Source organism: Symphodus melops, assembly GCF_947650265.1.
Source record: "Symphodus melops genome assembly, chromosome: 18".
In the NCBI taxonomy this organism is placed as follows: Eukaryota; Metazoa; Chordata; class Actinopteri; order Labriformes; family Labridae; genus Symphodus; species Symphodus melops.
Window position 1 is genome coordinate 278,551 of NC_136708.1, and position 21,710 is coordinate 300,260.

At 47.1% G+C, this 21,710-nt stretch overlaps 1 protein-coding gene across 1 annotated transcript in view; it reads left to right on the plus strand.

Annotated features, from left to right (window-relative positions):
* The window catches only part of hsf1 (heat shock transcription factor 1), a gene marked incomplete at its 3' end in the record, with an annotated part of 38,758 nt that extends 17,078 nt beyond the window's left edge, over positions 1-21,680 (plus strand). The window contains exons 8-11 of the mRNA XM_079368852.1: positions 1,724-1,842; positions 14,578-14,750; positions 16,091-16,241; positions 21,599-21,680. Of these exons, the coding sequence (XP_079224978.1) occupies positions 1,724-1,842; positions 14,578-14,750; positions 16,091-16,241; positions 21,599-21,680 (525 nt within the window). The remainder of the gene's footprint in view (positions 1-1,723; positions 1,843-14,577; positions 14,751-16,090; positions 16,242-21,598) is intronic.
* Positions 21,681-21,710: the final 30 nt, after the last annotated feature.

A 21,710-nucleotide genomic window follows, 5' to 3' on the forward strand; every position in this document is an offset into this window, starting at 1 on the left:
CTCGTGGTCGTTCAGTAGTCTGAACCCTCGTAGTCGTTCAGTAGTCTGAACCCTCGTAGTCGTTCAGTAGTCTGAACCCTCGTGGTCGTTCAGCGGTCTGAACCCTCGTAGACGTTCAGTAGACTGAACCCTCGTAGACGTTCAGTAGTCTGAACCCTCGTAGACGTTCAGTAGACTGAACCCTCGTAGTCGTTCAGTAGTCTGAACCCTCGTAGTCGTTCAGTGAGTCTGAACCCTCGTAGTCGTTCAGTGAGTCTGAACCCTCGTGGTCGTTCAGTGAGTCTGAACCCTCGTGGTCGTTCAGTAGTCTGAACCCTCGTAGACGTTCAGTAGTCTGAACCCTTGTAGTCGTTCAGTAGTCTGAACCCTCGTAGTCGTTCAGTAGTCTGAACCCTCGTAGACGTTCAGTGAGTCTGAACCCTCGTGGTCGTTCAGTGAGTCTGAACCCTCGTGGTCGTTCAGTGAGTCTGAACCCTCGTGGTCGTTCAGTGAGTCTGAACCCTCGTGGTCGTTCAGCGGTCTGAACCCTCGTGGTCGTTCAGTAGTCTGAACCCTCGTAGTCGTTCAGTAGTCTGAACCCTCGTAGTCGTTCAGTAGTCTGAACCCTCGTAGACGTTCAGTGAGTCTGAACCCTCGTGGTCGTTCAGTAGTCTGAACCCTCGTAGACGTTCAGTAGTCTGAACCCTCGTGGTCGTTCAGTAGTCTGAACCCTCGTAGACGTTCAGTAGTCTGAACCCTCGTAGACGTTCAGTAGACTGAACCCTCGTGGTCGTTCAGTAGTCTGAACCCTCGTGGTCGTTCAGTAGTCTGAACCCTCGTGGTCGTTCAGTAGACTGAACCCTCGTGGTCGTTCAGTAGTCTGAACCCTCGTAGACGTTCAGTAGTCTGAACCCTCGTGGTCGTTCAGTAGTCTGAACCCTCGTAGTCGTTCAGTAGTCTGAACCCTCGTGGTCGTTCAGTAGTCTGAACCCTCGTGGTCGTTCAGTAGTCTGAACCCTCGTGGTCGTTCAGTAGACTGAACCCTCGTGGTCGTTCAGTGAGTCTGAACCCTCGTGGTCGTTCAGTAGTCTGAACCCTCGTGGTCGTTCAGTAGTCTGAACCCTCGTGGTCGTTCAGTAGACTGAACCCTCGTGGTCGTTCAGTAGACTGAACCCTCGTGGTCGTTCAGTAGTCTGAACCCTCGTGGTCGTTCATTAGACTGAACCCTCGTGGTCGTTCAGTAGTCTGAACCCTCGTGGTCGTTCAGTAGTCTGAACCCTCGTAGTTGTTCAGTAGACTGAACCCTCGTGGTCGTTCAGTAGACTGAACCCTCGTGGTCGTTCCATACTAACAAGCAGATTTGTAGCCCCGCTCGCCCAAACAAGTGTTTGTGTTTTCATGAAAAATTAAATGTTTCAACCCTGATTTGTCTTCAGTCTCATTTAGTAAAATAAATGAGACGTTTGAGGGAGTTGAGTCGTGACTGAAGCAGCTTCAGGGTTCGTTTAGAGCAGAAACTGATGAGCCTGCTTTTTGATTTTTGGAAGTTATGCATTTTAAATGTTAGAAAATGAGAATTTATAAATACATGGAGTTTTTTACGAAGTGTCAGTCTGAGTCAAAAAACAGACCTGTAGGGAGGGGGCGGAGCCTTCATTGATTTGTTGTTTAAAGCAGCCAGTCATGCTGAAGAGGTTGACGTCCCATCATTGATGAAAACACACACCTCTGTTTGTGTTGTCAGGCAGCAGCCAGCTTGTTCTCAGCCACCTCCCCGATGACTTCCGGACCAGTCATATCCGACATCACAGATTTAGCCACGCCCACTGCACAGGATATGGTCAATGATTGGACAGAAGCAGGGTAAGAACCAATAACATTGTGTATTTATCAGCAAAAGAACATGAAAGAATGAGTGAAGATGGGGTTAGGTACCACCTTACAGATCTAGCTGAGGACAGGTGATGGACCCATCTCACCTATGAGCAGCAAATATTAATGATTATATATTAATGGTAATAATAAGCCAACTGGAACTGACCGGTAAATTGAATAAAGAACTAAAATACTTCATAAAATCTAGTATTCAAACTTTTTCATGTCATTCAGACTCTTTAAAAAGTCCAGTTGTGTTCAAAATAATAACAGTCCAACATGACCAACCAGATCAGTCTCTGGTTGGAGAGGAAAACATTTAGCAGTCAACATTCATGAAACACATGCTCGTGGTCGTTCAGCGGTCTGAACCCTCGTGGTCGTTCAGCGGTCTGAACCCTCGTGGTCGTTCAGCGGTCTGAACCCTCGTGGTCGTTCAGTAGACTGAACCCTCGTGGTCGTTCAGTAGACTGAACCCTCGTAGTCGTTCAGTAGTCTGAACCCTCGTGGTCGTTCAGTAGACTGAACCCTCGTGGTCGTTCAGTAGACTGAACCCTCGTGGTCGTTCAGTAGACTGAACCCTCGTGGTCGTTCAGCGGTCTGAACCCTCGTGGTCGTTCAGTAGACTGAACCCTCGTGGTCGTTCAGTGAGTCTGAACCCTCGTGGTCGTTCAACGGTCTGAACCCTCGTGGTCGTTCATTAGTCTGAACCCTCGTGGTCGTTCATTAGACTGAACCCTCGTGGTCGTTCAGTAGACTGAACCCTCGTGGTCGTTAATTAGTCTGAACCCTCGTGGTCGTTCAGTAGACTGAACCCTCGTGGTCGTTCATTAGTCTGAACCCTCGTGGTCGTTCATTAGACTGAACCCTCGTGGTCGTTCAGTAGTCTGAACCCTCGTGGTCGTTCAGTAGACTGAACCCTCGTGGTCGTTCAGTAGACTGAACCCTCGTGGTCGTTCATTAGTCTGAACCCTCGTGGTCGTTCAGTAGACTGAACCCTCGTGGTCGTTCAGTAGACTGAACCCTCGTGGTCGTTCAGTAGACTGAACCCTCGTGGTCGTTCAGTATTCCTTCAGGATGAAGCAGCACGTTATTACTCTTTAAAACACAAAGGTCGTTCCAGACATCGTTCAGACGAACAGCTTGAATGAGTTCCAGTGCTTTAAAATGGAGAGCACGATGAGAGAGACGTGAAAGAAAGAAGAAGACGGACTGAAGAGCAGCAAAGACTCGGCCAATGATCAGCTGCAGGTGATCAAAGAGTGAGTACTGTGACCATGAGAAGACGTCTGTGTGAAACTCTGCAAAGTCACACTATTAAAAACAAGACGTGCTGAGGAGGATCCATCGACTGGCCTGAAGTCAAATGGAGACATTTTGTGGACTGATGAAAGCCACAGACTTCACTTCACAGCTGTTACGTTGTTGTTAGGCGGACAACAAAATGGTTTTAACAAAGTAAATGTAATTTTTAGGCGGGGTAAAAACAAAAAGAGCAGGCAGGGAGCTCCGAACGAGGAGAACAAACCGGAGGCAACCAGCGAAAACTAGAAACGAGAGAAAACAAGATCAGTCCACAGCATCAAAAAGGAAGGCACAAAAATCCACTTCTAAACAATTTACTGGCAGCAACAATGACTCGACCCACTGAGACAGAATTATCTGGTCGTGCAGGCCAGGCTTTTATGGAGGAGACGATGAGATTGAAATCAGGTGTGCTTCGTCCACTGAGTGGAGGCCACACCCCCTGCCACTCACACACCTGCAGGAGGAAGGAACACAGCAGAGGGAGGGGGAGAGGAACCTCGCAACAGCCTTCCTGTAACTTTTTGCTTTTTATGTTTGATGTTTTTTTTTTGAATATTATAATATAATGTATTTTTATTTAGAAATGATTACAGAGATGAGAGTATAACAAGTATGTACCGTCTCTGACATTTCCATTTTCTTTTTTTTTTATACATATACACACACACACACAGTGAACTTAAACGCCCACCCGTCCCACCCTCGTACCTACCTGAAATTTTTTTTTAAAAATATGGAGAACACTCACCTAGATTAGCATAAAGAGAATACAACATCTGACACTTTCATATCCAACAAACATAAAATCCATTTAAGGTGAAAAAATAAATACGGAATAATAGAAGAGAAATAAATGAATATCATACCCAGTGTTGTTATTGAGCGGACATACTGAGACTTGCACGAGGAGGAGTACAGGAGTTGCTGCTAGGTTGTATTAGGCAGAACTTTAAGTCTATCCAAATATGTCAACACCGGATCCCAGGTGGAGAAGAATTTATCTCTAGAACCTCTGAGAGAGTATTTTATCTTTTCCAACTGTATGAACTGTATGAGGTCACTTAACCACATAGATACTTTAGGCGGTTTTCTGGATTTTCAATGCAGAAGTACTCTCAAGCAACGTTGTAAAAGCGATTATATTTTCATGTCCTTTTGGTATTGTATCATGTCTACTGTCTATAACACCGAATATAGCTGCTGCTGCACTGGGTTGCATATCATTATTAAGTGCCTTTGAAAGTGTTTCAAAGATAGTGGACTCATAGGGAGCTAAAACTGGGCATGACCAAAACATGTGGGTTAAGTCGGCTGGGGCGTTATTACATCTATCACATCTTGCAGTGACATTAGGGTATATTTTAGACAGCTTTGGAGAAGTGAGCACGGTGCACAACCTTGGACTGTATTATGCTTAGCTTTACACATGAGGAGCTGTCATTTACTCTTTGCAGGGCGCTATTCCACATGTCCTCCTCCATGTCCTCCCCCAGTTCACTCACCCAGTCCTCTCTGATTTTTACAAGGGTGTTGTTTACAAGAGAACTTATACAGTCAGTAATCCTTGAAATTAGTCTTTTTTTGTTAAAAGAAAAGTCTAACATATCGTCTACACCTGAACGTGAAGGTAATCCCGGAAAGTTGAGGTCACTGTGTTGGAGAAAGTGGCGGACTTGGAAATACCAAAATAAGCTGGATCATGGAAGGTCAAATTATTTAATAATTCTTCAAAACTAGCAAATCGACCATTTATATACATATCTTTAGATTTAAAAATGCCTTGTCTTTGCCATAGAGAAAATTCAGAGTCTAATCGAGCTGGGGGGAATGAATGATTATTGCATATAGGACTGAAAATTATTGAACCCGAAGCTCTGTCTAAGTTGGACCTATATTTTGACTGTATTTATGACAATTGGATTGTTAGTAAAATTAAAAATAGACAGGACGTAACCAGGGCATCAAGAGATGTTGAGATACAGGATGTGGCCTCAAAGCGGCACCAGTCTGTATCAGGAGCGTGGAGCCAATCAAGGATTTTTTGAACATTTGTGGTCCAATAGTGGTGGAGGAGATTTGGAAGAGCTAAGCCACCCTGCAATTTGGGCCTCTGTAGTAGATCTAATCGTATTCTAGGTCTCCTGCCATTCCATATGAATGAGATGAAAGCCCTATCAATAGATTTAAAGAAAGATTTTGGAAGATAGAGAGGAATACATTGAAATAGATATAGGAATTTGGGAAGCACACTCATTTTGATAGTTCACTTTTCCCGCTAATGACAAATTGAATGTTTTCCATTTTGTCAGATCTAATTTAACTTTCTCAAATAGAGGACTATAGTTTTCCTGATGGAGGCTCTGCATGATTAATGCCCAGGTATCTAAAGCCATTACTGGACATATGAAACGGCAAGACGCCGTCTTGTATTTTAAGAGCTAGGTCATTAATAGGGTAACATTCACTCTTACTAAAGTTCAGTTTATATCCTGAAAAAGTGCCAAATTCCTCCAAAACACAGACAATATGAGGTATGCTCAAAACAGGGTCTGATACATATATTAATAAATCATCTGCGTGTAGAGATAATTTATGCTCCTCTCCCGCTGTATGAATTCCATTTATTGATGGAGATGTTTTAAGAGCAATGGATAAGGGCTCTATGACCAGAGCGAACAGTAGTGGACTGATGGGGCAACCCTGACATGTCCTCCTTGACAGGTGGAAATATTGTGACTGTTTAGCGTTTGTTATTACAGAAGCTTTGGGTGAGGAGTATAGGAGATTTATCCACGAGATAAAATTAGGGCCATATCCACATTTTTTTATGCATGCAAATAAATATTCCCACTCGACCCTATCAAAAGCTTTCTCTGCGTCCAGTGTGATAGCCACCTCGGGTACCGCACTGGACGCAGGAGAGTGGATAATATTTAAGAGTCGACGGATATTTGTAAATGAGTGACGTCCTAAAATAAAACCAGTTTGAGCTTCAGATATCACATCATGCATTGTGATTTCCAGACGCAAGGCTAGAGCCTTGGCCAAAATCTTCAGATCACTGTTTTGGAGAGAAATGGGTCGATATGAGCCACATTCAGTGTTAACTTTGCCTGGTTTTAGCAGGAGGGTTATCGATGCTTCAGTCAGTGTTTGTGGCAGCAATCCACGGGATAGAGAATCATTGAACATGTCGAGTAGGATTCTAGATAATTTGTTGGAGAATTTTTTAAAGAACTCACATCTCTAGAACAGATCAAACATATAGGAACATACGACTGAAAACGCATATGGATTGCATGTATAATGGGGATTTTATCGATAAATGCTTGTACCTGAAACTAGTCCAGTGGTAACAGCAGTCAGTGTTCATACCTTAAATCAGAGGGGTGCTGATAGAACAGGATCAAGCGATAAGGACATTAATTACGTTCAGGAGATTTGGCGTCTCCGTGCAGTACATCCATCCATCCATCCATTTTCTGATTCTTATCCGGGGCCGGCTCTCGGGGCAGCAGTCTAAGCAGAGACACCCAGACTTCCCTCACCCCAGACACCTCCTCCAGCTCTTCCGGTGGGACCCCGAGGCGTTCCCAAGCCAGCCGAGAGACATAGTCTCCCCAGCGTGTCCTGGGTCTACCTCGAGGCCTCCTCCCGGAGGGACATGCCCGGAACACCTCCCAAGGGAGGCGTCCAAGGGGGCATCCGGACCAGATGCCACGAACCACCTTTACTTACTCCTCTCGATGTGAAGGAGTAACGGCTCTACTCCGAGCTCCTCCCTGGTGACCGAGCTCCTCCCCCTATCTCTAAGGGTGCGCCCAGCCACCCTACGGAGGAAGTCCATTTCAGCCGCTTGTATCCGAGATTCTTTCAGTCATGACCCAAAGCTCATGACCATAGGTGAGGGTAGGAACGAAGATCGACCGGTAAATCGAGAGCTTCGCCTTTCGGCTTAGCTCCTTCTTCACTATGACGGACCGATACAGCGACCGCATGACTGCAGACGCCGCACCGATCCGGAGGCCAACCCGCACCGGGAACAGGTCCGACTTACTGCCGGCAATGCGAACCATACTCCTGCTCCGGTCGTACAAGGACCGGACCGCCCTTAGCAAAGGGCCCCGAACCCCATACTCCCAGAGCACCCCCCACAGGGCGCCACGAGGGACACGGTCGAATAGATAGATAGATAGATAGATAGATAGATAGATAGATAGATACTTTATTGATCCCGAGGGAAATTCAAGGCATCCAGTAGCAGTATACAGACAGGCAGGACACAAGACATTAGTTACAATACACACCCGCTGTCCCCCCTCCCCTCCCCCCTCTCTATACAATAATCCCCCAAACAAGATTTAGCAGCCCCTATGTGACTAAGAGTAAATATAATTACAGGTTAAACCTGTGCAGTTAGCATTAGCAATTAGACTTAAACTTATATAGTATAATGTACATAACCTGTGAGGAGAGAAACACATGTGCTGATTAAAAGAGACCTGTAAACAGTTAAGGAACCTTAGAAACAAAGTGCTGACCTTCTAGAAACTAGTTCCATGTGCATGTACAGAGGTGTTTGAGGTAGTGCCAGAGGTGTGAGTACAGTCATTAAACAGTCAATGCAAGAATGTAAATTGGCTCACCAACATAAAGGAGCAGTGATTAGCATTAGGTGTCCAAGACAATATGGTGAAACTTGACCTAATTAGGGTGATCATGTCAACCATTACAGATGTAGCATAACACAACAGTAGGATGAAACCAGACATGATTAGAGTGATTATCATTAAAGTGACCAGTGCTCAGTAAGGTGACTATCAATATGCATTAAAGTGTCCAAACTGGGGGCTGACTCTGAGGTCAACAGTGCAGATGAGGAATGAGAAAAAGTGGAAAAAAAAAAGAGTCCAGGGTTCACCGTGCGCTTCTTCCCTGTCGTGACAGTGAAGTGTTGTACAGTCTTATGGCCTATAGGGGGACAAAAGAGTTCTTGAGTCTGTCCGTGGAGCACAACTGTGAGAGCAGTCTGTCGCTGAACATGCTCCTCTGCCCGATGAAGGTGCTGTGCAGAGGGTGGTGTGTGTTGTCCATGATGGAGAGCATTTTGTCCAGAGACCTCCTCTCTGCCACTGTCACCAGTGAGTCCAGCTCTGTGCCCACCATAGAGCCTCCTTACCAGTGAGTCCAGCTCTGTACCCCCCACAGAGCCGGCCCTCCTCACCAGTCTGTCCAGGCGTGCTGCGTCCCTCTTCTTGCAGCTTCCTCCCCAGCACACCACGGCGTAGAAGAGGACGCTGGACACCACAGACTGGTAGAACATCTGCAGCAGCTTCTTGCAGATGTTGAAGGACCCCAGCCTTCTCAGGAAGTACAGACGGCTCTGTCCCTTCCTGCAGGTAGTGTCCATGTTAGGCGACCAGTCCAGCTTGTCATCCAGCTGCAGCCCCAGGTACCCGTAGGTCCTGACCCCCCCGATGGAAACAGGTTCTAGATGTGGTTTGTTCCTTCGGAAGTCCACCACCATCTCCTTGGTCTTGGAGGTGTTTAGCTGCAGATGGTTGGCACTGCACCACGTCACAAAGTCCTCGATCAGGCTCCTGTACTCCTCCTCCTGTCCATCCCTGACACAAGCAACTATCGCAGTGTCGTCCGAGTATTTCTGCATGTGGCAGAGCTCAGAGTTATACTGGAAGTCCGAGGTGTACAGGGTGAACAGGACAGGGGAGAGCACAGTCCCCTGTGGTGCTCCGGGTGCTGCTGACCACAGTGTCAGATGTGCAGTCCTTCAGTCTGACCTACTGCGGTCTCTCTGTGAGGTAGTCTGTGATCCACCTCACCAGGTGCGAGTCCACCCTCATCTCGGTCAGCTTGTCTCTCAGTAGGAGGGGATGGATGGTGTCGAAAGCGCTTGAGAAATCAAAGAACATGATTCTCATCACGCTGCTCCCTTTGTCCAGATGAGAGTAAGCCCTGTGTAGAAGATAGAGGATGGCATCGTCCACGCCCACCTTTGCCTGGTATGCAAACTGCAGGGGATCCTGTGCGTGTTGGACCTGGGGTCTGAGGTGTTGGAGCAGCAGCCGTTCGAAGGTCTTCATAACGTGGGATGTCAGAGCGATTGGTCTGAAGTCGCCTGGCTCACTGGGGTTTTTCTTCTTGGGGACTGGGGTGAGGCACGAGGTCTTCCAGAGCACAGGAACCTTCCCGAGCCGCAGGCTCATGTTGAAGATGTGCTGAAGTGGCTCCCCCAGCTCAGCAGAGCAGGCCTTTAGCATCCTGGGACACACCTTGTCCAGGCCTGCTGCCTTCCTGGGGCGGAGTCTCTTCAGCTCCTTGCTCACCTGGTCTCTGGTGATGGTGGGGGGGAGGGGGGATGGATTGTCACTGGAGAATGAGTTTGTCCTTGTGGAGGTGTTGGGGGGAGTGAGCGGGGGGGAGGGGGGGTGTGTAGAGGGGTGCTGGGGGGACAGGCACCGGCTGCAGCGACGGGGCTGTCAAACCTGTTAAAAAACAAGTTGAGCTGGTTTGCTCTCTCAGGGTCCCCGTCTTCTGCGTTGTTGTTTTTCTTCTTGCAGCCTGTGATGGTTTTCATGCCCTCCCAGACCTCCCTCATGTTGTTCCGCTGCAGCTTCTGTTCTACCTTCCTTCTGTACTCCTCCTTTGCCTCTCGGAGTCTAACCTTGAGTTCCCCCTGCACACGCTTCAGCTCTGCCTGGTCTCCCTCCTTGAATGCCCTTTTCTTCCTGTTAAGGATCTCCTTGACATCGCTGGTGATCCAGGGCTTGTTATTCGGGAAGCAGCGCACAGTTTTAGTGGGAACCACAACGTCCATACAGAAGTTCATGTAGTCAGTTGTGCAGTGTGTGACCCCCTCAATGTCATCACCATGGGTCTCTTGCAGGGCACTCCAGTCAGTGGTCTCAAAACAGTCTCTGAGAGCCTCCTCTGCCTCGGGAGACCACTTTCTAAAGGTGCGTGTTGTTACCGGTTGTCTCTGGATCTTAGTCTTGTACTGAGGTTTGAGTAGGACCAGGTTGTGATCGGACTTACTTCAGAGGTGGTAACGGGGTGGCAGTGTAGGCGTCCTTCACGTTTGCATACAGGAGGTCTATTGTCCTGTTCTTCCTGGTGGGACAGCTTACAAACTGGTGAAAGTCCGGTAGTGTGGAGTTCAATGTAACATGGTTAAAGTCCCCTGAGATGGCAATGAAAGCATCCGGGTGCAGCGTTTGTAATCTTGAGGTGGTCGCGTGGATGACGTCACACGCAGTCTCGACGTGTGCACGGGGTGGAACATAAACAACAACAACAATGGCGTGAGAGAACTCCCTCGGCATGTAGTAAGGACGAAGACCCACCGCCAGCAGCTCGATGTCTTTGCTGCACGTTGCCTCCTTCACAGTAACATGTCCATGGTGGCACCATCTGTTGTTAATAAACAGCGCGAGTCCTCCTCCTTTCCGCTTGCCGCTGCGTTTCGTGTCTCTGTCCGCTCTCACTGTAGTAAAGCCCGGTAGATCCACATTAGCGTCCGGGGTGTTTTGAGTCAGCCAGGTTTCTGTGAGGCACATTAAACTGCACTCTCTAAATGTCCGGTTGTTCCTCACGAGAGCAGCCAGCTCATCTGTCTTGTTGATTAGACAGTTTACGTTCCTCATAACTATCACCGGAACCGAGGGCTTGTACCTCCATCGCTTAGCCGCTAGCTTAGCCTTTAGCATAGCCCCGGCTCGACAGCCTCTGTACCGCCGCCTCAGCTCCTCTGGTATCGGGTGAACGATGCCGGCTTGTCCCGCTGACCGGAGCGAGAGCAGCGTCTCCCTTGAATAAGAAAGTTTTCCGCTGCTATTTCCACAAAAGCACGAAAAAGTATCCGTAGGATACATAAAGTTATACACTGAAGGTGTACTATAAAAAACTATATAGTATAGTACTATAAAAACTATAAAAGTAGAAGTTGGCACAGAGCCACAACAAACGAATAACATATCAGACGAGTACGACAGGGACGGAGCTACTGGATGTGCGGCCACTCACGTCGGCGCACAGGTGAGAAGCATGAATGCCTTCTCCAGATCCACAAAGCACATGTGGACTGGTTGGGCAAACTCCCATGAACCCTCGAGCACCCGCTGGAGAGTGTAGAGCTGGTCCAGTGTTCCACGGCCAGGACGAAAACCACATTGTTCCTCTTGAATCCGAGGTTCGACAAACAGCCGGATCCTCCTCTCCAGAACCCTGGAATAGACTTTCCCAGGGAGGCTGAGGAGTGTGATTCCCCGGTAGTTGGAACACACCCTCCGGTCCAGTCCAGTCCAGTCCAAAAAGAAAAAAAAAATCTACTCTTTACCGAACTTCACATCGTAGAACTTCTGAGCTTCATCAGGCGAGTCGAAAGTCAGCACGTCGTCCCGGTAGATGACACGCAGCCGGGCCGGATATAACAGGTGAAACTTGACGTTCTTCTGGTACAGAGCTTGTTTCACACTGAATGTGGCTCGTTTCTTAGCGAGTGCCGTGCTGACATCCTGATACAGCCGTATAGTGGTGTCTTGATATTTCAACTCGTGGTTTCTGGCCCAGCGCAGGGCAGCCTCCTTTTGTTGGAATTTGGAGAAACAGACCACGAACGTGCGGGGGGATCTCCTGTGACCGATTCTAGAGGTCGGGTCCCGTGGCTTGCATCAATAACTCTGACATGAACTTAACTGGGTCTTTACCGTCCTCGCTGCCTTCAGGGATATTTATTATACGGAGATTGGTTCTCCGTGATCGGTTCTCAAGGTTGTCCAGTCTGTCCAAAAGAGATTGGTTTTGGGTTTGAAGCTCCGTGATGGTCGACTCTGCTGCTGCTATACGTTCAAAATTTTCCCTGGCTACAGACTCCACGGACGTAAGGCATTTTTGGAAAGAGCTCATTGTTGTTTGTAGTGAATCCAGTGAGGCCTGTAGCGGTTTAATAGCTTCTTGGATCAAGAATGAGACGTCATCCCAGAGAGAGAGGTCCTCTGTTTGGCAAATTCTGCAGACAGTTGGTCCATAGTAATGGGAGCCGCAGTTGAGGGTTCTTCGGGTGTCGTCTAAACTTTGGTAGATGTCGACGGGTTGCTAACTGCAAACAATGCTAACTTCCCTGCAGCGCAGAGAAAGTTTGGCCAGATAAGAAAGTAGCAAAAGGTGAACCAGGAGCCCTCCTGAGTGCGTCCTCTCCTTACATCTCACAACCGGAAGTCTCCGTTTGATGTGTTTTTAACTACCCTTTTATCCTTTTAAACTCTGTAGTAAATGGACTTGAGCTTATATAGCGCTTTTCTAGTCTTCCGACTACTTTACCAAAAGCGCTTTTTACACCGCAGATCACACCTACCCATTCACACTGATGGCTGGTTATGTGGACCATCCAAATTAATTCCAGCAATTTGGGGTTAAGTGTCTTTCTCGCAGGGGCTGGGGATCGAACCCTCGACCTTCCAATTGAGGGACGACGACTCTACCAACAGCCGCCCCTTAGTACACTCTGGTGCTGCAAGCATCATGATATGGGGGTGTTACTCTTACTATGGTGTCGGTCCTGTTTATCACATACCAGTGTTGGGGTTTTCAGGAGCGAATACATGACCAACAATTAGGTTGGGTTTTATGATGTAAAATTCAGTTGTCAAATTAACATTAATAATTTATTTAATTATTGATGTAGTTTATTAAACTCAGTTTCATAAACTGAGTTTAATGAACCTTGAGGCACCACTCTGAAATCAGAGAACTAAAATATTACAAATAGTCTCAAAATGACTTATTTAAATACCAATATCATCAATAATTAATAATCTGTATTTAATTAAAGGTGTGAAATCCGAACACAAAGCCCTTTCACCCAGCCTAAGTCACAATGCAAATACACAGTAATCACAAACAACTGCTCTTTAAATTATAACAGAATTTATTTAACGAATTTAATGAAACTCAATCAAACAAACAACTATTATAAACTAAACTACAGAGACAAACATAAACAAACAAGCGTGTGTGTGTGTGTGTGTGTGTGTGTGCGTGTGCGCGTGTGAGTGTGTCTCTAAAGGGAGAGAGAGAGAACAGCGCACCCTGAAAGCTCAATCTCAGCCTGGAACTCACACACAACTCAGAGCATAGTTAACTTCACTACCAGAAGCCAGCGGCCGGATTTGTATCAGACGGCGTTCACACTAGTCTTTCTGATGATGAGTCTATTACCCGGTTATGACGCGAGAGTTCACAGAGAAACACACGGGACGCAGCGGCACCAATAAAGAAAACAAAAGAGGTTTTATAAAACCTAAGACACAGCGGTCAAACACCAAGCAAATATTATCACCGTTTCACAATAATAACTCAGTTATTAAACACACTCTCTATATCTAACTGCCCAGACCTAGCTAAGCCTCACTTGGAACCGTTTTGTCCACGGTTGATGAAAGAAGCAAAGGGTCCTCGGGACGGTCTCTAGCGTCTCCCTGCAGTTGTATGTTGATGGCGGCGCGTCCCAGAGGATGAACAGAGCCGTGGTGTCCTCCGTCGAGCGAGGTGATCTCCGTGGATGTCCTTTCTTTAAAGGACGGAACGAGACGTAATCCTTACGATCTCTCTCAATACCGTTTTACTACGGGAGAAATAAGACGCTCTTCTTAGAGATGCGTTCAAATGGATGATCTAAGCTCGGAATTCAGGATGTCGGTATGCTTCAAGGCCTTTGGGTTAGCTGCGCGCCAAAACTTTTAAACAAAGAGAATCGTGTTGAAACAGGAAGCAGAGTTGTATCTCTGGACGTCTCCAGATAACGTGTGGAAGAGGAAGAACAAGGGGAGACAACCAGTTTTATCCCTCCCAAACTTCACACCTATGTGTTAGGTGTGGCAAAGCATTCTGGGAGTACCTGCAAGGCATGCTGGGATAAAGAGTCTTTTGTCATGGTTCTCCAAAATGACACAGCCTGAACTTTGTCATCCTGGCTGGACCCAACACCAGGGAACATGGATCAGTTTGCCCATATTAAAATATTTTAAGAGGTTATGTTACCTGATGTTGAAATGGTTGTTTCAACAAGACAATGACCCCAAACAAACCAGTAAGAGAGCAGCATCTAGGTTCCAGTCCAACAAAATTGAACTTATGGAGTGGCCAGGCCAATCCCCAGACCTGAGCCCAGTAGAAAACTTGTGGGGTGACATCAAAAATGCGGTTCCTGAGGCAAAATGCAGTATGTGGTCAAATCATGGTGGGCTGGAATACCTGGGTTATACAACTAGATATTAGTTCAGTGAATCACAGGAATACTAAATCCTGAAGATGTTTTCAGTTTATACAGTAAATATTTTAGTTTGTCATGAAAAATGCAGACACTATTTTTTTTAACAGCCCATCCTGTTTCTCACGCAGAAAAAGCCAATCAGGTGTGAAGCAGGAGCCGTCCAGCCCGGATGAGGAGGCGGTTCCTGTGCTTGAAGGCGGAGCTACACCAGCAGACACGCCGCTCTCCCCCACCACGTTCTTCAACTCCATCCTGCTGGAGAACGAGACACAGCCAAGGCCCAGCAGCTCCTCTCCAGCAGGTAACAGGTCAAAGCAGAGGTGTGGACTCCAGTCACATGACTTGGACTCGAGTCATGGATTTGATGACTTTGGACTCGACTTGGACACCAATGACTCGTGACTTCATTTGGACTTGAGCCTAATGACTCGACAATACTTGAGGTTTGAATGTGTTATTTTAGGTCCCTTTGATTTCTGCGATGTGTAAAACACTGACGGGATCACAGAGTTTGACACTGAAAATATAATCAACAGTGCTCAGAATATTATGGGATATATTAAAAACACTACGCTTTTCATATCAAGTGTTTTTTATAAATATGATGACTTTTACGTGAGTTTAGTGAACCTGCAGCTTCTCGCTGCTGCTCCTCTGCTGCCTGCATCTTTTAGCACGAGCTCACACACACACACACACACACACACACACACACACACACACACACACACACACACACACACACACACACACACACACATGATCTGATGCATGGTAAGGACCAAGTCTTTGTGTTCAGGAGCCGACATGGTCAAACTGTGTCTGCATATCAACAGTCGGCACCTTCAAACAGTGGACTCATGTTCTCAGCCTGCTGCAGTCTGGGTTAGGGTTAGGGTCTGCACACACTGTTCAAACAGTGGACTCATGTTCTCAGCCTGCTGCAGTCTGGGTTAGGGTTAGGGTCTGCACACACTGTTCAAACAGTGGACTCATGTTCTCAGCCTGCTGCAGTCTGGGTTAGGGTTAGGGTCTGCACACACTGTTCAAACAGTGGACTCATGTTCTCAGCCTGCTGCAGTCTGGGTTAGGGTTAGGGTCTGCACACACTGTTCAAACAGAGGAGGAAGGGTGGCATGGCCTCTACTAAGTTAAAACAAACTAAAAAATGACAGCAAAAAATATATTTTACAATTTCCTGACTTGATCTGAAATGATCCAAATCAGATTCAGAAACAGAATTTAGCAGACAAAAAAACAGCGTCTGTAACACTGGTACTGTTATTATATTTTAAGAAATAGGCTAAATAAAATTATATAAATAGCAATCATGATTTGTGTAACTAAAACAGATTATTTTATTTTAATAAAGAGCGCTAATGACTTGTTGAGGACTCGAAATTCAAAGGTTAAGACTTTTGACTCGACTCAAGACTTGCCCATCATTACTTGGGACTTGACTCTGGACTTGAGGACTTGCAAACCAATGACTTTGTATCCCCTCTGGGTCAAGGTGTAAGTTGAAATGGTGCAATAGAAGACTGAGGTAGCTTCCCAGGCGTTGACCTGCAGTGGGCAATGATTAGTTCATTCTGCTTGGTCCAGTTTCTGCCTTTAATTCTCTTTTCTTTGCTCTTTTAGCAAGTCCTGTTATTCTAATGAGCTCCGCCTCCACTGCTCCACTCCCAATGACAGCAGCCAGCCAATCACCTTCTCCCACCCAAACCTCAGACTCCACCCCTTGCCACACCAAAGCTCAACAAAAATGTCAGACGGTTGCCTGTATCGACAGGTAAGTCTTTTATACAGATACTATGGTTACCTGCCCGGTAGTGTTAAACTGCCTCCTACTGTTTTAACCCTTTTCACTATGGGGGGGCGATATACAGAAAGGATTCAGACCATGTGATAACACAGCTTTTCTTTTTTAATACATTTGCAAACATTTCTGCATTTCTGTTTTGTTTTGTTTTTTTCTCGTTTGTTTTTGTCAGGATGGGTTGCTGAGTTTATTAATGAGAAATAAAATGAACTTTTTGGATTTTATCAAACGGCTGCAATAAAACAAAGAGTGAAACATTTAAAGGGTCTGAATACTTAACGTACCCACAATATGTGAACGCAAGCAGACTTCCCCCTCAGTTTCTTCTGCCAGACCCCCGAGGGTTTTTGGTTTCTATACTGTTCCTGCCACTCGGTGCATGCAAGGTGCACGCCACCATCTCTGTGCACGCCACCATCTCTGTGCACGCCACCATCTCTGTGCACGCCACCATCTCTGTGCACGCCACCATCTCTGTGCACGCCACCATCTCTGTGCAAGCCACCATCTCTGTGCACGCCACCATCTCTGTGCACGCCACCATCTCTGTGCAAGCCACCATCTCTGTGCAGTTCATTGAACAGTATGTTGTTCTCTGCTCTTTTATTGACGTTGTCATTCTGTTGGACTACACATAGTAAAGATATAAAGGCATACTGTTACAACTGCCCCATACCGTTACATACTGTTACAACTGCCCCATACTGTTACATACTGTTACAACTGCCCCATACCGTTACATACTGTTACAACTGCCCCATACCGTTACATACTGTTACAACTGCCCCATACCGTTACATACTGTTACAACTGCCCCATACCGTTACATACTGTTACAACTGCCCCATACCGTTACATACTGTTACAACTGCCCCATACCGTTACATACTGTTACAACTGCCCCATACGTTACATACTGTTACAACTGCCCCATACCGTTACATACCGTTACAACTGCCCCATACCGTTACATACTGTTACAACTGCCCCATACCGTTACATACTGTTACAACTGCCCCATACCGTTACATACTGTTACAACTGCCCCATACCGTTACATACTGTTACAACTGCCCCATACCGTTACAACTGCCCCATACCGTTACATACTGTTACAACTGCCAGTAGCATCACATGATAGCAGCTAACAGCTAGCCGCTAACAGCTAACTAATAAATTCAACAAAGGAGAAAAACGCTCCACAAACCAAACCAACGCTGGAGACATCCAGCAGGTCATCTCCTCTGTCACTGTCATGTGACTCTTTATTACAAGAACTCAATCCAGCTTTGTTTCAGAGAAGGCTGTGAGCGGCGAGGACAAATACACACGCTAACAATCAATGCTTTAAACACGCCCACCACCTAACACAGGAAGTGACCATTCTTTCAACCAATCAGAGGACTGCAGTGTTGGTCGGCTCCACATTCTTGGCCCCCCAACGGAAGGGTCCCAAAAAGTGGGACGGTACGGATCGGTTATTTGGGAATCTTTCCCGGGATTAATCTGTGGAAACGCCGCAAAATGCACGCTGTACCGAGACGAACTGAGACGAACCGATCCGAACCGCTCGGTGGAAACGGGGCTATACTGTTATAACCGCCCCATACGGTTACAACTGCCCCTACAGGTTTTTTTTACTACCCCTTACTGTACTAACTGCCCCAACCCCAGCCCAACAAGTGTTATAACTACCCCTTACTGTACTAACTACCCCAACCCCAGCCCAACAAGTGTTATAACTACCCCTTACTGTACTAACTGCCCCAACCCCAGCCCAACAGGTGTTATAACTACCCCTTACTGTACTAACTACCCCAACCCCAGCCCAACAAGTGTTATAACTACCCCTTACTGTACTAACTGCCCCAACCCCAGCCCAACAGGTGTTATAACTACCCCTTACTGTACTAACTACCCCAACCCCAGCCCAACAAGTGTTATAACTACCCCTTACTGTACTAACTGCCCCAACCCCAGCCCAACAGGTGTTATAACTACCCCTTACTGTCCTAACTACCCCAACCCCAGCCCAACAAGTGTTATAACTACCCCTTACTGTACTAACTGCCCCAACCCCAGCCCAACAAGTGTTATAACTACCCCTTACTGTACTAACTACCCCAACCCCAGCCCAACAGGTGTTATAACTACCCCTTACTGTACTAACTACCCCAACCCCAGCCCAACATGTGTTATAACTACCCCTTACTGTACTAACTACCCCAACCCCAGCCCAACAAGTGTTATAACTACCCCTTACTGTACTAACTACCCCAACCCCAGCCCAACAGGTGTTATAAATACCCCTTACTGTACTAACTGCCCCAACCCCAGCCCAACAAGTGTTATAACTACCCCTTACTGTACTAACTACCCCAACCCCAGCCCAACAGGTGTTATAACTACCCCTTACTGTACTAACTACCCCAACCCCAGCCCAATAGGTGTTATAACTACCCCTTACTGTACTAACTACCCCAACCCCAGCCCAACAGGTGTTATAACTACCCCTTACTGTACTAACTACCCCAACCCCAGCCCAACAGGTGTTATAACTACCCCTTACTGTACTAACTACCCCAACCCCAGCCCAACAGGTGTTATAACTACCCCTTACTGCACTAACTACCCCAACCCCAGCCCAACAGGTGTTATAACTACCCCTTACTGTACTAACTACCCCAACCCCAGCCCAACAGGTGTTATAACTACCCCTTACTGTACTAACTACCCCAACCCCAGCCCAACAGGTGTTATAACTACCCCTTACTGTACTAACTACCCCAACCCCAGCCCAACAAGTGTTATAACTACCCCTTACTGTACTAACTACCCCAGCCCAACAGCTGTTATAACTACCCCTTACTGTACTAACTACCCCAACCCCAGCCCAACAGCTGTTATAACTACCCCTTACTGTACTAACTACCCCAACCCCAGCCCAACAGCTGTTATAACTACCCCTTACTGTACTAACTACCCCAACCCCAGCCCAACATGTGTTATAACTACCCCTTACTGTACTAACTGCCCCAACCCCAGCCCAACATGTGTTATAACTACCCCTTACTGTACTAACTACCCCAACCCCAGCCCAACAAGTGTTATAACTACCCCTTACTGTACTAACTGCCCCAACCCCAGCCCAACAGGTGTTATAACTACCCCTTACTGTACTAACTGCCCCAACCCCAGCCCAACAGGTGTTATAACTACCCCTTACTGTACTAACTGCCCCAACCCCAGCCCAACAGGTGTTATAACTACCCCTTACTGTACTAACTACCCCAACCCCAGCCCAACAGGTGTTATAACTACCCCTTACTGTACTAACTACCCCAACCCCAGCCCAACAGGTGTTATAACTACCCCTTACTGTACTAACTACCCCAACCCCAGCCCAACAGGTGTTATAACTACCCCTTACTGTACTAACTACCCCAACCCCAGCCCAACAAGTGTTATAACTACCCCTTACTGTACTAACTGCCCCAACCCCAGCCCAACAAGTGTTATAACTACCCCTTACTGTACTAACTGCCCCAACCCCAGCCCAACAGGTGTTATAACTACCCCTTACTGTCCTAACTACCCCAACCCCAGCCCAACAAGTGATATAACTACCCCTTACTGTACTAACTGCCCCAACCCCAGCCCAACAAGTGTTATAACTACCCCTTACTGTACTAACTACCCCAACCCCAGCCCAACAGGTGTTATAACTACCCCTTACTGTACTAACTACCCCAACCCCAGCCCAACAAGTGTTATAACTACCCCTTACTGTACTAACTACCCCAACCCCAGCCCAACAGGTGTTATAACTACCCCTTACTGTACTAACTGCCCCAACCCCAGCCCAACAGGTGTTATAACTACCCCTTACTGTACTAACTACCCCAACCCCAGCCCAACAGGTGTTATAACTACCCCTTACTGTACTAACTACCCCAACCCCAGCCCAACAGGTGTTATAACTACCCCTTACTGTACTAACTACCCCAACCCCAGCCCAACAGGTGTTATAACTACCCCTTACTGTACTAACTACCCCAACCCCAGCCCAACAGGTGTTATAACTACCCCTTACTGTACTAACTACCCCAGCCCAACAGCTGTTATAACTACCCCTTACTGTACTAACTACCCCAACCCCAGCCCAACAGCTGTTATAACTACCCCTTACTGTACTAACTACCCCAACCCCAGCCCAACAGCTGTTATAACTACCCCTTACTGTACTAACTACCCCAACCCCAGCCCAACAGGTGTTATAACTACCCCTTACTGTACTAACTGCCCCAACCCCAGCCCAACAGGTGTTATAACTACCCCTTACTGTACTAACTACCCCAACCCCAGCCCAACAGGTGTTATAACTACCCCTTACTGTACTAACTACCCCAACCCCAGCCCAACAGGTGTTATAACTACCCCTTACTGTACTAACTACCCCAACCCCAGCCCAACAGGTGTTATAACTACCCCTTACTGTACTAACTACCCCAACCCCAGCCCAACAGGTGTTATAACTACCCCTTACTGTACTAACTACCCCAGCCCAACAGCTGTTATAACTACCCCTTACTGTACTAACTACCCCAACCCCAGCCCAACAGCTGTTATAACTACCCCTTACTGTACTAACTACCCCAACCCCAGCCCAACAGCTGTTATAACTACCCCTTACTGTACTAACTACCCCAACCCCAGCCCAACAGCTGTTATAACTACCCCTTACTGTACTAACTACCCCAACCCCAGCCCAACAGGTGTTATAACTACCCCTTACTGTACTAACTGCCCCAACCCCAGCCCAACATGTGTTATAACTACCCCTTACTGTACTAACTACCCCAACCCCAGCCCAACAGCTGTTTATAACTACCCCTTACTGTACTAACTACCCCAACCCCAGCCCAACAGCTGTTATAACTACCCCTTACTGTACTAACTACCCCAACCCCAGCCCAACAGGTGTTATAACTACCCCTTACTGTACTAACTACCCCAACCCCAGCCCAACAGCTGTTATAACTACCCCTTACTGTACTAACTACCCCAACCCCAGGCCCAACAGCTGTTTATAACTACCCCTTTACTGTACTAACTACCCCAACCCCAGCCCAACAGCTGTTATAACTACCCCTTACTTTACTAACTGCCCTTCCTGACCAAGCAGGAGAGCTTTTTACCCAGAATGCACTGTGTAATGTTTAGGCGTTTTCTGAAGTGGGTGTTGATGTGTGCAGGTCTCTCAGCTGTCCTTTAGGATGTCCTCCTGTCAGCAGGTGTGTTATTAACACCCCTTGTGCTTCCTACAGGCCCTGCCCCCCTCCTGCAGGTGGACATTCACCTGATGTCTGGCACTTCCTATCAACAGGGTGTGAATCAGTAACTCTATAGATCATTTCAACACTCTGCTAATTTGATATC